The 14,865-nt window shown below is 41.4% G+C and overlaps 1 protein-coding gene across 7 annotated transcripts in view; it reads right to left on the reverse strand.

The window, feature by feature from the left end:
• The window catches only part of FARS2 (phenylalanyl-tRNA synthetase 2, mitochondrial), a 1,511,864-nt gene that overhangs the window by 914,799 nt on the left and 582,200 nt on the right, over window positions 1-14,865 (reverse strand). For all 7 annotated transcript variants that reach the window (XM_069217436.1, XM_069217450.1, XM_069217415.1 and 4 more), the window contains one exon: window positions 10,127-10,258. In XM_069217436.1, coding sequence (XP_069073537.1) covers window positions 10,127-10,258 — 132 coding nt within the window. The remainder of the gene's footprint in view (window positions 1-10,126; window positions 10,259-14,865) is intronic.

Below are 14,865 nucleotides of genomic sequence, written 5' to 3' on the forward strand. Positions count from 1 at the left end.
ATGTTTATAGTACTACAAATATATTACAAAATGCTATTCACAAACTGCCCTTCTAAATTACTACTGCAAAAACAGTAGTAAATTGAGCACCACACATGGCCAGCCACTGGTAATGCAATACCCTGCCATAGAAAATAATGAAATAATGAAGGAAGGGACTTCAAATAAAACCCAAAGGAAATAATGTTACATTAAATTTAATTATGTTAAACAGATAAAAGAAATGTAATTTAATATTAAAAAGATCTAAAAATAGTATGTATTTATTATTCAATTCTAAAATAGTTTCACAACCTTTTTTGAATTTAAACATTATTGTAACATTACTGTTTATTAAAATACAATTAATATACTTTCCATTGTATTCGGTACATCACTGTTAATACTTATTAAAGAATAATATAGTTTTTGTTCTTAAGGTATGCCTTTATTATTTAATTTAAATGTATTAAGTTAATGCACATAAAAATTTAACATGAAACATATTTTTCATAATTTCTTGAGCTAAATAAACGTTTTTAATTGTTCCTATACTTTACCATACAGAGTTCTGGAGTACGTTGATAGTACTATTGTAAGACTACAACTGGTGTTTGTAAGTAGCATTTTGTTGTAGGTTTGTAGTACTGTTGTAGTGTTACAAACATACTACAAAATGCAGTTTCTGAATGGACCCCAGGCCCTTCAATTTAGTGGAGGCATGTATGTTACATTTTGGAAGTAAATTTACACTCATTTTGTGAATAGCCAAAACGTATTAAACTTACCCAAAAGTGTAAATTACTCAAAAGTAAGTTATCATTGTGAAACAGGCCCATACACTTTACAGACAAGGTAATAGCACATTATTTGACTGGTTGCTGAAAAGAGAAATGTATGTACCCTCATAATGCAATACAAAGACAAAGTACGGACAAGAGTATTAACCCAAGTATGCATCAATGAGAGTATTTACTCTCAACTAGTGGAGGTCTATAGGCACCCAAACAAGTTTGAAGAGAAGTGCATAAATGAGTATCTCAATGAGCTTCCTAATCACCAAAGCAGAGCTAATCAGAATGCTGGCAGTGATGTCTTCCCTATCAACCTATACCAATCATTCACTTAGGTATAGAAAGACTGACTGGTAGAGGTTTACCCTGTGGTGTATGAGAAAAGACAACTATGAGGAAACCATTGGTTATCATAATTCCAAAACCAGGTAGTGAGCTCACAGATGATATGGCATATAGCCCATAATCTATGATCAATGAAGACATTAAATAATCTACAGTGACTTGGTCTTATCATGTACCGCCTAGAAAGAGAGGAAGACCTTTACATCCTGGTGGTGCTGAACATTGACAAGGTATTTACAAGTGGCTGGGAATGAATTTGAGGTGTGTTGCACCATATAGGCATTGCGCACAAATAGCTAAACTGGATTAAACTGCCATATGCAAAGCCTATTACTTGGGTTGGAACAGGCTGAAAGGTCTCAAAGAGCTGGATGCCAGAGAGGAGAACAACCAAGACTGCTCCCTTACAACGCTCATGATTACCCTGGAAGTGGAGCTACAGAGTTGTCATCTGCAAGTTGTCCTCCAAGAGTGGGGTATAAAAACTGGAATTGTGAACCACAGAGTAGTAGGCAGATGATACTCGTATACTTGAAGGATCTAGTGCAATTCTGGCCGATACTTGCAAGGTAGTTGTCAAAGTAAAGGGAAAAATCAGGACTGCATGCTAACTGAGACAAGTCAAAAGCATTCCTCCTGGAAGGGCTTTAAGGCATGGGAGAACAAGATTATCCAGATGTACATATCAAGTGGGAGACCATTGGGTTCCACTGTCTGGTCATTCACCTAGCGTGTGATTCTGAAACACAGCACTTGTTTAATACGAGCAAAGCAGTGGAGGGACTGAAGTGGTCAACTGAATTCTAGATGGGTAATGACTCCTTTGCAAAGATGGTGTTTTTGTCTTGCTGTCTCTATGTTCTACAGGGATCCAGGTTTCCCGGCCCAAAACGTATATTTAAAGCATTAGATTAGTCCAAGTCAAGTCAACAACTCTTATTCGATCATATACAGATCATAAAAGAAAACAAGATATAATATTTTAAAAACAAGCCATATTTACAATTAAAACATATTTAAAAATCCTATAACAGATCCCGATTATACACCACAAATCATCACTTTGTCCTAAGTACAACAAAAACAACAACGTCTTACACCAGGCTATGGCATCTTTTAAAAAAACATGTTAATTTGGCTGTTGAAGAAAAAGCAATGCTACCCTACATTTCGTGAAATTCCTTTTTCATAAAAGAGGTAGCAAATAACGTTTTGCAAAGAACATATAAAATTTACACAAAAAAGAACAAAGTGAAAAGGTGTTTGTGTGGTTTGCGCATCACGGGGCATGCATAATTGTCACTAGAGGAAAACTGCCCTTGTGAAAAGGACAACATCCAACATAGGAGCCCCAACCTATAATGGGACTGTAACATTCATTCATACACATTATGGACATATAACAAGTAAGGCACAGGCCCCATTGACATTTGAACCTTGCAGTACTCTCTAACAATCGACTTCAATACCTTGTTAGTCTCCCGAACAGCCTGTCTTTGTTTAAAAAGCATTCCCGAACCCAGGCTTTGTCCTTGCTAGATGTTAAATTAGGGTTGTCAAACAAATGTGAGCAGCTCATGGCTGTCATAGTAGCCCTAATATAGCTCAGCCATGGGACTGAACAGGCAAGTTCTCTAGCAAGGCAGTCCTTGATAATCATCTGATTAAGTACAGCCTCCTTATTGGCCTATGTCGCACACCAAAGCTCCAAGTGGGCAACATTAATACTGTCCTGTAAATAGTCAAAACCCAACTCAGGATGAAGAGAAAAGTGTGGTGTAGATGGCGGGACACCCAACATCGGGCGACAAAAACATTTTTCTTCCACCTGGATATTATAAACCTCTTTATACCCCCACAACCCCATACCGTAAGTCACAGCAGGTAAGCACTTCCTCCTATAGACTTCAAGTATCGGGACAAGCGTCTTTCTCCGAATATTGGCAGCTAGGGAGAATGTAATTCCCACTGTGTGCAGGAAACGGGTCACCCTCCCTTTCACACAGGGGAGCCAATTCCAAGGCTCATCAAACTCCAGCCCCAAATATTGAAAAGAGCGTACTCTACCCAGAGCACGCCCACCTATATGCGCTAAGCAGGTCTTAGTATTCTTAGGGCCAGAAACCATTACAAATGCTTTCATACAATTTGTCTCAAGGTCCAGACCTTTCATAAATTCAACAAAGCCAGCTACCAGCTGCCTGAGCACATTAGCTGGTATTACCAGCAGGACCGCTTCATTCGCCTACAATAAGGTGGGAATGGCACTATTACAGATACGCGGTACATCACCTCCAACAGAAACCAGGGTTCTCTCTAGATTAATAATATACAAAAGAAATAAAATTGGGGAGAGAAAACACCTTTCATGCACAATGCAATTTACTTTAAAGGAAGAAGTGCAGTCACCATTAGGCCCATATCTAATTTTTGTCCTGAGGTCCTGTTGTAAAAGTTGCAAAAGTTTAACTAGTCCAACATCTAGGCCCATAGCCCGAAGGTTTTCCTACACCTTCTGTCTGTTGACACACCTCAATGCACTCGATAAATCCATGAATGCCAGATGAATGGCAGAGCCCTTCTAAAATTTGTACTTGGCCATAAGAAGGTGAAGATTAAGGCACTGTTCTATTGCGCCCAAACCCTGCCTACATCGGTATTGCACCTGAGAAAGAAATGAAGCACTCCAACACAACCCAACCTATTATTTTAGAAAACACAGTCTAACAAAGAGATTGGACGATAACACCTAGGTTTCAGGATACTGCCCTTTTTAAAACTGGTGCTACTATAGATGTTCTCCAAGATGATGGGGGCTTTACCCGACACACAGAGTTAAAATATTAGTTAAATTGGGGACCAACATTCTGGATCCTTTAAAAACATGTCCAGCTGGATCCCATCTGCCCCTGAGGCCTTATTAGGAAGGCTATCACGAATAGCTTTTATCACCTCTTCTACTGAAAAAGGGGGACTAAAGTTCAATGGGAAGTCGACCTGGCAATCTTCATCACTATTTGATCCACAGATGCTAGAAAAATGGCCAATCTATGCATTGGGGTGATTTGTGCTGTAATGGTATTGGGCGGCTTACCTTTAACTAGTCCTACCCAAACCTCCCGCCAAAAAGCCGAAGTATCTTTTTTTTGGTAGACAGCCACAATAGCTTCCCACTGCTCTGCTTTGATTTCAGCCTTCTGCTTCTTCAAGGCCAAAGCATAAGACTTTCTACAGGCAAAGATGGCAGCCTGATCCTTATGGACTTGCCTAAGGGCTTTCCTACACTCTTTATCAAACCAAGGGTTGCCAACTTATGGTCCTTTCTTTACAGGTCTACACAATATAGCCCTAATTAGAAAAAGGAGTTCAACAAAACATGATAATAAGTTTGCGGCATCTTTGCAATCCACAGGACACAATGTTATCAGGGCAGAACAATCATTTTGAACCTGGACCAGTATATGTATTACGTTGGCACGCCATACCACCTTCCTGCCATTATCTTTGATACTTAGTTCCTGTCTAGGGCTAATCACACTTATCTCAACCTGCAAAGGAACTTGTATAGCTAGGGGGTTATGATCACTATAGACAGATGGCATAACTTCAACCGCCCTCCCCCCCCACCCGAATCAATGCCTCCAAATTCCAAGAGATGAACACAGTCAATAGTCAAACTACACCACTGCCCTGTAAACATAAGGGCCGCTGTACCTCCTAAACTTATGGCAGGGTTAGCTAAGTCATGAGTCAACAAGAATACATATAAATGCCGCCCCCTTAAGTCCATATCAGCCTGTTCGGCTTCATAACTATTGGGATCAAAGGGAGAATCAACTTGCAAAAGCATAGCCCTTAGCTTACCATTGAAATCCCCTGCCAATAAAAGATGGAATGGCCTATCTGTAAACTGGGCTCAGTCAGCTAAGGAACCAATTGCTGAAGAAGGGCCCAAAAAAACTGAGTTTTTTTTTATCCAAAATCATTATTATAATAGTTCACAATAAAAATTAAGAATTTAGCATCCCAACATACCTCAAATATCTGCAGCTCCTCCCCACCCCCATTTCTCAGCACCTCCATTTCGTTGCTATTGGGGGAATTTTGCACCTGATATTTACCTTGAACCATGCCACCAAACCCTGAGAATGAGGGAGTAGAAAAATGACTGAAAATATTAAAACCATCAAGAACTATTTTAGACGTGACCCAAGTTTCTTTCATAAACACAATATCGTAATTAGAGATAAATGACCGCCATCCCTCAAACTCTAACTTTGATGCCAGACCAGCAACATTCCAACTACGGAATTGCAGATTCAACACCTTGATTAGTTGTTGGTGTCTCTAATATGGGCTTAGAAGCACAGTAGGGCCAGATTGGGTATTTGAAAGTAGCCATAAGAAAGGAGGCAGGAAATCCCAGATGTGGAGTTATAGTACATAGTATCCCAGATGATACATGCTGTGCATGGTTTGGATGACAATAGTAACTGGGTGAGGCATCTTTAAAGAACTCATGAAAAACTACCGCTTGCGGAAGTAGTCATGTCAGGTAAATTCATCCTGGAGCACTTTCCATGTGTAATCGATCAGCAGTAGCTGGAGCAAGAAGAAAATAATGGGACAGTTTGTAGCTGAGATACACCAGTGAAGCATTCGCCCCTTTAATCAGATTGCACAAGAAATAAACTTGACCAAATCTAGGGGAGAGTGAGTGAAAGGTCCTCGGGGACCTCTACCCTGACAAAAAATTAGTTGTATTTGCTGAAGCCCAAGAAGACTGTTGACTTGATCCCTGTCAGTTTCTACAATATGCAAGCATGTGGCGGACAGCTAGAGAGATTTAGCAGACATTCCCTAATGCCCCAGCGACCACCCAAATTATAGTTACAGCTAGTGCAAGGATGAAAACTAGTGGCTAATCAGCTTTGAGTGTTTCAACAAGATAAACGAGGTGCTGCTGTTGAGGCTAGGGAGCGATAGGTCACAGACTGTAAGGAACCACTTACTGAGCTGGAATGAGAAGACAATGCAGAGAGGTTAATAAAATAACTAACAATGCATGTTTTGTACTGGTGCAGTTTAACTATTGAAATACAACCCAACAAACTTGAGTTAAGTAAGATCTACCCTGAATGCTGTCTTCATTGCTCATGGTGTTATGAACCTAGAGCAGACTTCTATCACACGCCATAGCAGGTGCACGCCTATAAGTCGGATATGATGAGGAGGCTGCAGATAATCACAGGCGGGCTTCTTAACCTGACACAAAAGTGATGCTTTCTGTCACTGCTCTCAAGAGAAAGAAGGGCAAGATAAAGCACAGTTTTGCAAAACTAGGGATGGAGCTACCAAGCACAGAATAGCTAGAAACTGGTTAAACCCATAGCCATCTAAACTACATACTTAGATTAGGGCAGTGGTTCCCAAACTTTTTTGACCAACGGCTCCCCTGACCTATTCGCCATTGGCCACAGCTCCCCACTATGTTATTTTTTTTGGGCAGGTGGAGGGATGTAAGCCCGGCCTTGAAAGTACTCCCATTTACCCCCTGAAAATAATTGGGATGAAGCCAATGAAGGTATTATAATCACAGATGTAACAAAATAGAAATATTACAGTTATTTAATAAAAAAAACTTCTGCCAACAAATGTCACTGTGAATACGTCCACCCCTCCGCCTGAGGGGCATCGAAATCACCAACATTTTAAGGTTCTCAACCACAACAGCAACAACTAATGCATCCTACAACAGAAGCCTCACTGTAGGTCTTCACAGACACAGTTTCCAGTCCTGAACTTTTAAAATACAAATCCTGCTTTAAGGTCTATTAGTCTTAGTAGTTAAACATAAGGAAGAAAAACGACTTGCACCTGAACATCGAGGACTGGTTACAGTGCCTGCAACGATAGCATGAAGTTTAAGGTATTTTGATGACTTTGGCTTATGAAGGACACAATGCTCCAATACCTGACTTGACTTTTGAATCAGTTTTCGGGCATGCAAGTTTCATTGGCTCAACTACCAGCATATATTGAGCTGTCAATTAAAGCCCAGGATTGAAGCAAAGCGTGCGTCCTCGGTGACATAAAGCCACCTGTTAACCTTAGTGAGGTACTAACCCCTTCACGAGACACCTAGACACCACGGAAGCAACTGGCATCCAACCAAGGACATGAAGACACCCATGTGTAGAGCCACACAAAAATAAGCTTCTGGAGTATAAACACACTACTAAATCTAACACTCTCTCTGAAGAAAGGATGTGGTGTTACACCTAAACTTCTGACATCAGGTACTGGAAAACCAGGTATGAAACTCGGCGTAACATCCTGTGATTCAAGGAAAATCACCTTAGCTCCTTGTGAGACCATGAATAATGTAAACTGGTGCTCATGTACGTCGCTCCAATATCTTCAGGTCAAGTTTGCGCTGTATAGAAGCTGCCATAAAATAGGACGCATCAGCAGCTGCTGCTCCCAGAACGAGGCTCACCTTGGGTGGAGATTCTAAACTGTCATGCTGAGCATTCCACAGAATCTTTTAGCTTCTGGGTTCACCACAGACGGCTGATGATCACGCCAGGCCTGCGATGTTTAGCTAGCATGGAGGTGCATCACAAAAAAGCATAGTAACAGTATAACTGAGGAGCAGGGACACCCCTCTGTGTGTGTGTGGTTGCCGGGCAACTGCTGTGTGGGCGAGGACCAAGATGTTTGCTGACTTCTTGATATGTCGAAAGCAGATGCATGCAGCTCAGTGTACGGTTGACAAATTTAGCAAATAGTAGCTACTGAGGATCTGGATTCAAAATTCCTCTAACCCTCATTGCCTGGTTCAAGCCTCGTCTTAACCTTTGTAGATGGAGAAGCCTGGGCAAGCTTGAACCAAACTGTGACCACAAACAGGAACAAAGTTCACAGTGGGCTTTGGCTCACTTGACTCTGCATCTGTGAATAGAAGAAGCTCCCGAGAAACCAGAATCAAAACAGTCCCTGCCCACAAAAGGAAATGCATAGCATCCCCCATACCCACCTATTGTCTAATGTATGATGCAGCTCGGGATTGAGGTGCACTGTCAAAGCATGATTGATATTGCTTTACCTGAGTTACTGCGCGCTTGGTGCTCATCTGTTCGCGGTGCCTCTGGCTAGTTTTGAAGGAGCACGGGGGTGCAGCGGAGCACAGATTGGGAACCACTGGATTAGGGATATAACAGAGTGGACCTCAGCAAAAGAGAGTTTAACAAAAGCATTACGGAGGGATGATTACGTTAAATGGTGATTTGGCTGATTGTGAAGCAATACTTCAAGGACTTCTGATCTTCTGGATCCTAATACAGCAAATAACAGACAATTCTGTGCACATATGACAGCAAGGAAGAATCAAAGGAGGGAAACAATTGGAGATGCTTGCACACACTGCGCTGGCTGAGTAACATGAAGAGGTTACACATCATAATACAAGGGGAGAACCGGCTGAGAAACAGGAGGAGGCTGGTAGAGACACGCTGAAGCCTCGGATCTACATAGAGTACAACTCTGCCTTTTCATTACTACATAGTGTACAACTCTGCCTTTTCATTCTTTGCTCACTTTCAATTGCCTGGCCAATGAATATACTATTAACGATGTAACTGTTATTTCTCCTGAATTTCACGGTTTTTTATGATCAATGAAATTTGAAAAACATTAAAAAGAATCATAAAAAACAAAGTATTCACATGTAGGCTTGTTTCTGCACAGACTCTTTTACTCTGTAAGTAGCACGTGCCAATTATTAAAATGGTGCTCACGTGCTTCCGTGCAATACAAAATCATTATTAGTGGGAGAATAACATTTTCAATAGGGTCTAACAAATGTTTACACTTTTATTTATTTTTCAAACTTTTAACATTTTGATCCCTTTGTATCGATGTTCGTTGACGTGACAAAACAGCGGGATAACACTGATGATAAAATGTGACCCATAATGTGCATAATTTATATTTTGTTGCCGCACATAATTTAATTAGCCTTGCCACATAATTCGGTCCTCCACTGCCGCATAATTTCAGAGGCTTATTGATGATTGATGGTCATATATGAAGTAAGGTTTCAACCGTATGGTGTGATAAGGAATGGATTGGTGTAACTCAAACTGAAAATGAACACCTCGTCTTTATTTATTTGCACTTTTATATGTTGAGTACTAGACCCAAGTTGTGGCTGAGCACTTTACATAACTTCAAGTTAAAAAGAGAAAATGCCGAGGGCACTGTTGTGTTGCCTTTATCATTGTCTAAAGTCTGATAAACTGTACACATAGAGAAGAATGGCAGATGGAGGGCAGAATGACATCTCATGCTGACTGTCTAGTACATTTGTCCTACCGATGTTCTACTGAGAAAATCGGTCTGCAGAGAGAAGGTATTAGGGCCTGCTGGAAGGAACTATTAGAACAGACTGTTTGTCTTGGGAAGGTTCGCCCTGAGGGAGGGGGTATGGAACAGCCAAAGGGTGAAATAGCTTTAGAAAAGGCATCATAACTCAATTTAGAAATGGAGCCAGGTTAGACGAATTGCATCCTTTCTCATGAAAATGAAACTGGAATGACTGCTAAAAAGAATGCGGGCAGGGGCTTCTCTGGAATCATCTACAGATTATGATTCCTGCACTGCCTCCTTATGGATGCAACTGCAGGGGTACACTCCTAAACCGGTTCTTAGTTTGTCCTCATTTGTCAGTTTATTTCTGTGCTATAATGCACAGCGATGTTTGTTTTTAGCGGCTAAGCAGCTGATTGGCCTGCGATCTCGCCCTGATCCTATCAGATTTGTCTAGTACTGGGATACCTTTTTCTGAAACAAAATCACCATTCATTCATTCATTAATTCATGGACGTAAACAGTTTTCAGTGGGAACGCTGGCGTGCCAGTGTGAGCAATCTCTCCGCTCTGACGCGAATTATACTAGAAGCGTTTGCCAATAGCGACTCCAAGGAAAAAGACGAGTTTGTCAATACCTGATTCAATCAGCTTCTGTTCCATGATGCCGCAGCCCAGGACTTCCATCCACTCCCCTTGGAATTTGATCTCCATCTCAAAAGATGGGTGGGTGAAGGGGAAGTAACAGTCCACCCAGCGGATCTCCAGACCTGTGCCATTGTTGGAAAGCAGACAAGAGGGTGACAGTGTTAAAAGGCTATCCACCGTTTAGCAATACGTGTCCTTAAGCTAATAACATCAATTACTGGATCCCGGGGAAAATATATAGCAAACCGACTCATTTACAATACGTTGGGGCAAGGTAATAAATCTTGAAACGTGTGAAAAAATGCCCGTGTCTATTCTAATATAAAAAGCACTCTGTGCAGTTCAGACACCCTATGAAACCGAATCAATCACTTGTCAGGTTACTGCAACTACATGTTGTAGCGGAAAATGAGCCAAGTTCATGGAAAGACAAATAATTCTGTCAATGTCTGGAGCAGGCAACGGCGAGAGGATTATCGGTAGATGCACATTTGTGTTTCTATTTCTATTTCTTTGGTTAATAACCATTATGTTTATGTCCCTTTAAACAAATTCATCTAGTTTCTTTTCACAGCACAAATGTCCGATAAATTGGACGACTCAGATGACTGAATATTTATGGGTATCCTATTGGTGAGTAGGAATAAGGTTAGACCAACATCGGACAAAATGTAACTTTGTCTAATGTACATCTCAGCAGGAGGCTGCACCCACTGCGCATCTGAGTAGGTGTGAATTCCCCACCTTCGAAATAAAAACAAATGTAGCCAATTATGAGGCAACCGGAAGCCCAAAATTTGTTAGTGTGTAAACAGTTTAGGAAATGGCATCACAGGTCTGATTTAAAGTTCGGTGGGAGGAAAGGGGGATCCCACACAAGTGGCTGTCAGGTCAAAGTGTGGGGTGGCAGAGGGGTTGTGCTTGACCACATCAGCTAAGTATTGTTGGAAGACTCATGTGTTCCCTGCCCGAAGGCTCTACTTCGGTTCATCCTGCTGCCATCAAAGAATGTGCACTGGGAGTCACGTGGACCATAAAGTAGGGAAAGTGTTCTTGTTAAACCAGAATCAGTGGGGAAACCTTTGTATTTCCCTACAATTCTACTTTTGAATAACTACAAATGGGATTCCCAACACAGAAGTGAGTCCACCCCCCTTTGTGGCAGTCTCTTAGCCCAGTTTTAACTGAACAGCTCTTTAGAACTATCTGAAGGAAGAGTCCTATAGCATTCGCTGCAGTGTAACCACCGTGTTGTGCCCACTTCTTAAAGGTGTAGACATGGAAGTAGATAACTGTGGTGAAGAAGTGGTAAGGTAGGAATATCAGTGAGGCAGTGTATCTGTCCAAGTTAAAAACAGAAATAGAAGAATACACATATTTACTTGAAAATCAAAATTCAGCAACACTACCATATACGTTTAAATTACTTATCAACAAGCTAAAGAAAAAGAAAGAAAGCCATGGACGTCAATGCACCAAAATGCCAGGGATAGCGGAAGTGACATCACACAGCATTTCATCTTTACGTTCACTCACACACACATGCTTACATAAACACACATTCACTCATGCACACACTCTCTTACATAAGCACACTCTCACCGCAAGCATTCACACAACATACATTTAAGAGTGTTTTTTACTTACCTCCGCTACCAAGGAGGGTCATGTTCCAGTTAACGGTACCTCATTTTTTTTACACTAGTAGTGAATAACATATTATTCACTATTCGTGCATTAAATGTTTTTATTGAAAATAAGGAAGTGGAGCCCCAAGCAACGTCCATAAGGGCGAGCTGCCCAAGTGTTCCTGGCACTAATTTTGCCACCTGTGAGGCCAGGGGTTGCAGAGGCAGTGCCAAGGGTCGCCAGGGGCAAGCGGGTCACGACCCCTAGATGACGTCCATGAAGAAAGCAACTAATATAAGGAACACCAATCCAATGCCAACCACACTAAAGGTTCTTCAGACTACTGCATGTCAATCAATACTACACAAGAAAGTGGTCACTTAGATGATAACGAATATCTACAATGGGTGCATTCCAGTAGGAGAGTTGTTAGTGAGTCTGCCCATCCACACCACGTCACAGACTGGACGTTATGAAAAAGTCCATTCTAAATCCCAGCCAACACAATCTCTACATTGAAACGCCCACACGCAAACCTTAGTTGTATACAACAACTTGATTCACATCACAGACTAATCATATTTCTTAAATTTAATCCGTACCAAATGTTCTGCACTGTTTACATGTCACATGGCTTCTTAACGCAACCCTTTAGCAAGGTTTATTATCACTATGAGAAGCAATAAGCATAATCATCAGAGCATGCAGAAAGAGATTCCTCGTTCTCCACAACACACTAGGCTGATGTCAGGTGGAGTAACTAAGAACATTACTGCTAGTGAAGTTCTGCCTCATGGTGGCATGAAACAGGGCAAACCCTCGGTGGTGGAGGATATGAACATGCTGAGACAAAACATGTTATGCTGCTTCAAGCATCATCCATCCATCAATATATCAATCAGTATGCTGCAATAATGGTGCAGAAATTATAATTGGGGCTAATGAACCAGTCAGTGACCTCAAGAAAGTTAAGGAAACTTGGATGAAACAACTACTGCCTCCAACAGCTTGGCATACTTGCAGAGGCCACAAAATATGTAGAATTTGCAACAGAAAGAGAGAGCAGAGAGGGAGTGTGTGAGGGTGCCTACTGACACTATTTCACTATTACTGACCTTCCCCAAATCCCTCAGGTTCATGTGGGGCCTACCATGGTGTTCAACCACTGTCCGATAGACCAGGGATTTTTGATATCCTGAACTAAAAAAATACTCCCTTCTCTCACTCTAAATGTTTGCCCCAAGTACCATACCTCCATGTTATGCTGACCCCACTGGGGATTCAGTACCCCCTCCCATGGCTCGGGATTCTTGATTCACACCTTGAAGACTGGAGAGGTGGTTGGTAAACGCACTTTGTAACACAGACCTGCTTCGGGTTTAATGGTAACTGTACCTCCAGTTTGAACGAACCCAGCTGAACTCCAAGACTCCTTTGAAGGTTTAGCAATCCGTTTTGGGCTTCGCACAAGAGGGGGCTATATGGGGAATACAACTGACATTTCCCTAATTTAAAAAAAAGAGCCTACCTTCAAATTTTACATTGTTTACACTACACTGCTGTAGCAACACAGCTCTTGTGAAGTACAAGTAATGCTCATTTGGCAAATATAATGGTCTTTTCATAAAACACTGCAATAAAGCCATACTTTTTAAACATTTTGTTCATTTGCCTACGGTTACCTTAGGGAACGAATTATAGTTACTTGAGGTAACCCTAACTATAACTGGTGAATTTCTATTGTTTTGTACGTTTAAAATGTGATCCTAACTATAACATCCCTGTAACCTTTGTTTTTTTAAGTGAATTTCTATGTTTTAAAAAAATCTATTTCCTAACTAAAACGCCCCTGTAACCTTTGGCTTTTTCCGTGAATTTCTATGTTTTTTTTAACGTATAGTAATTTTCATTACTATACGTTAATCCAACCACCGCCATACACGGCCAAAGGCCGTGTGCGGCGTGGGTTGGCCATAGGGCCTTTTGTCTGAGGCACGGCCTTCGTCTGTACGCAACGAGGTTTCCTGCAAGATCTGGCCTGCAGCCAGACCCTGCGGCAAACCCCCTATCCGCTCAACCCCATGCTGTGCACAGCCCTTTGGCCATGCGCAGTGGAAGTTGCCCACGTCCTCTCTGGGTGTCAGAATAGGTATGAGAGGGTGTATCTGGAGCGAGAGTGGCTGTGGGTGTGTCAGTGTGTGCGAGTCTTTAAGTGGGTGCATGAGGCTGTCAGTGGGTGTGTGAGAGTTTGAGTGGGGCTGTGTCTGTGTGCATGAGGGACTGAGTGGGTCTGTGAGTGGGTTTGTGAGTGTCTGAGTGGGTCTGTCAGTGGATGCGTAAGGGTCGGAGTGCATGTGTGAGTGGGAGAAAAAGATTGAAAGAGAGTGAGAGTGAGAGAACAAGAGTGAGAGGGAGAGAGATAGTTTGTTTAGGTTTTGATGTATGATCTACTTAAATTGAGATATTTCTATACAATTTAAAATAAAAAAATGTATCTGTAATTTTTTCAAATTGAAATAATTTGTAATTAAAAAAAAAAAAAGACACAAGTCCCCTTGGACTCAAACCCTGACTGCTCAGTGTGAAGGTCTACTGATTTCACACTGAGCTATTGCTTTTATAAAAAATTTTTTTAAATCTAGCTCATTATGGGCTATCTAGGCCCTCCCAGTCCGTACTTATTTATTTATTAATTTTTAAAACAATTTTTTTATTTTTATTAAAAAGCCTTTTACGGACCACCTGGCTTCCCTCGCAGTGCCATTGCTTCAGCAAGCACGGAGCTACTTTGACAGAAGCTCTGTGCTTGCTGGAGCATTTCATCTCTGTCAGTGGACAGAGGTGAAAGCTTTGCATTTTGACAGCGGGACCTGCTTTACAGGTCCCACTGTCAAAACCCAAAGTGTTTGCTATGGCTTTATTTATTTTTTACTTTTTTTATTGACTCGGCTTCAGCCGAGTCCCAAGATGGCTGACAACACTTCAATTACTTCTATTGTTGAAGTGTATCAGCCAATCAGATCTCTGCACAAGATCTGAAGGGGTTGAAATCCTTCGCATCCACAGATATACAAATCTGGATTTCTTTAATTTCTCTAAA

This window comes from Pleurodeles waltl, chromosome 2_1 (genome assembly GCF_031143425.1).
Source record: "Pleurodeles waltl isolate 20211129_DDA chromosome 2_1, aPleWal1.hap1.20221129, whole genome shotgun sequence".
In the NCBI taxonomy this organism is placed as follows: domain Eukaryota; kingdom Metazoa; phylum Chordata; class Amphibia; order Caudata; family Salamandridae; genus Pleurodeles; species Pleurodeles waltl.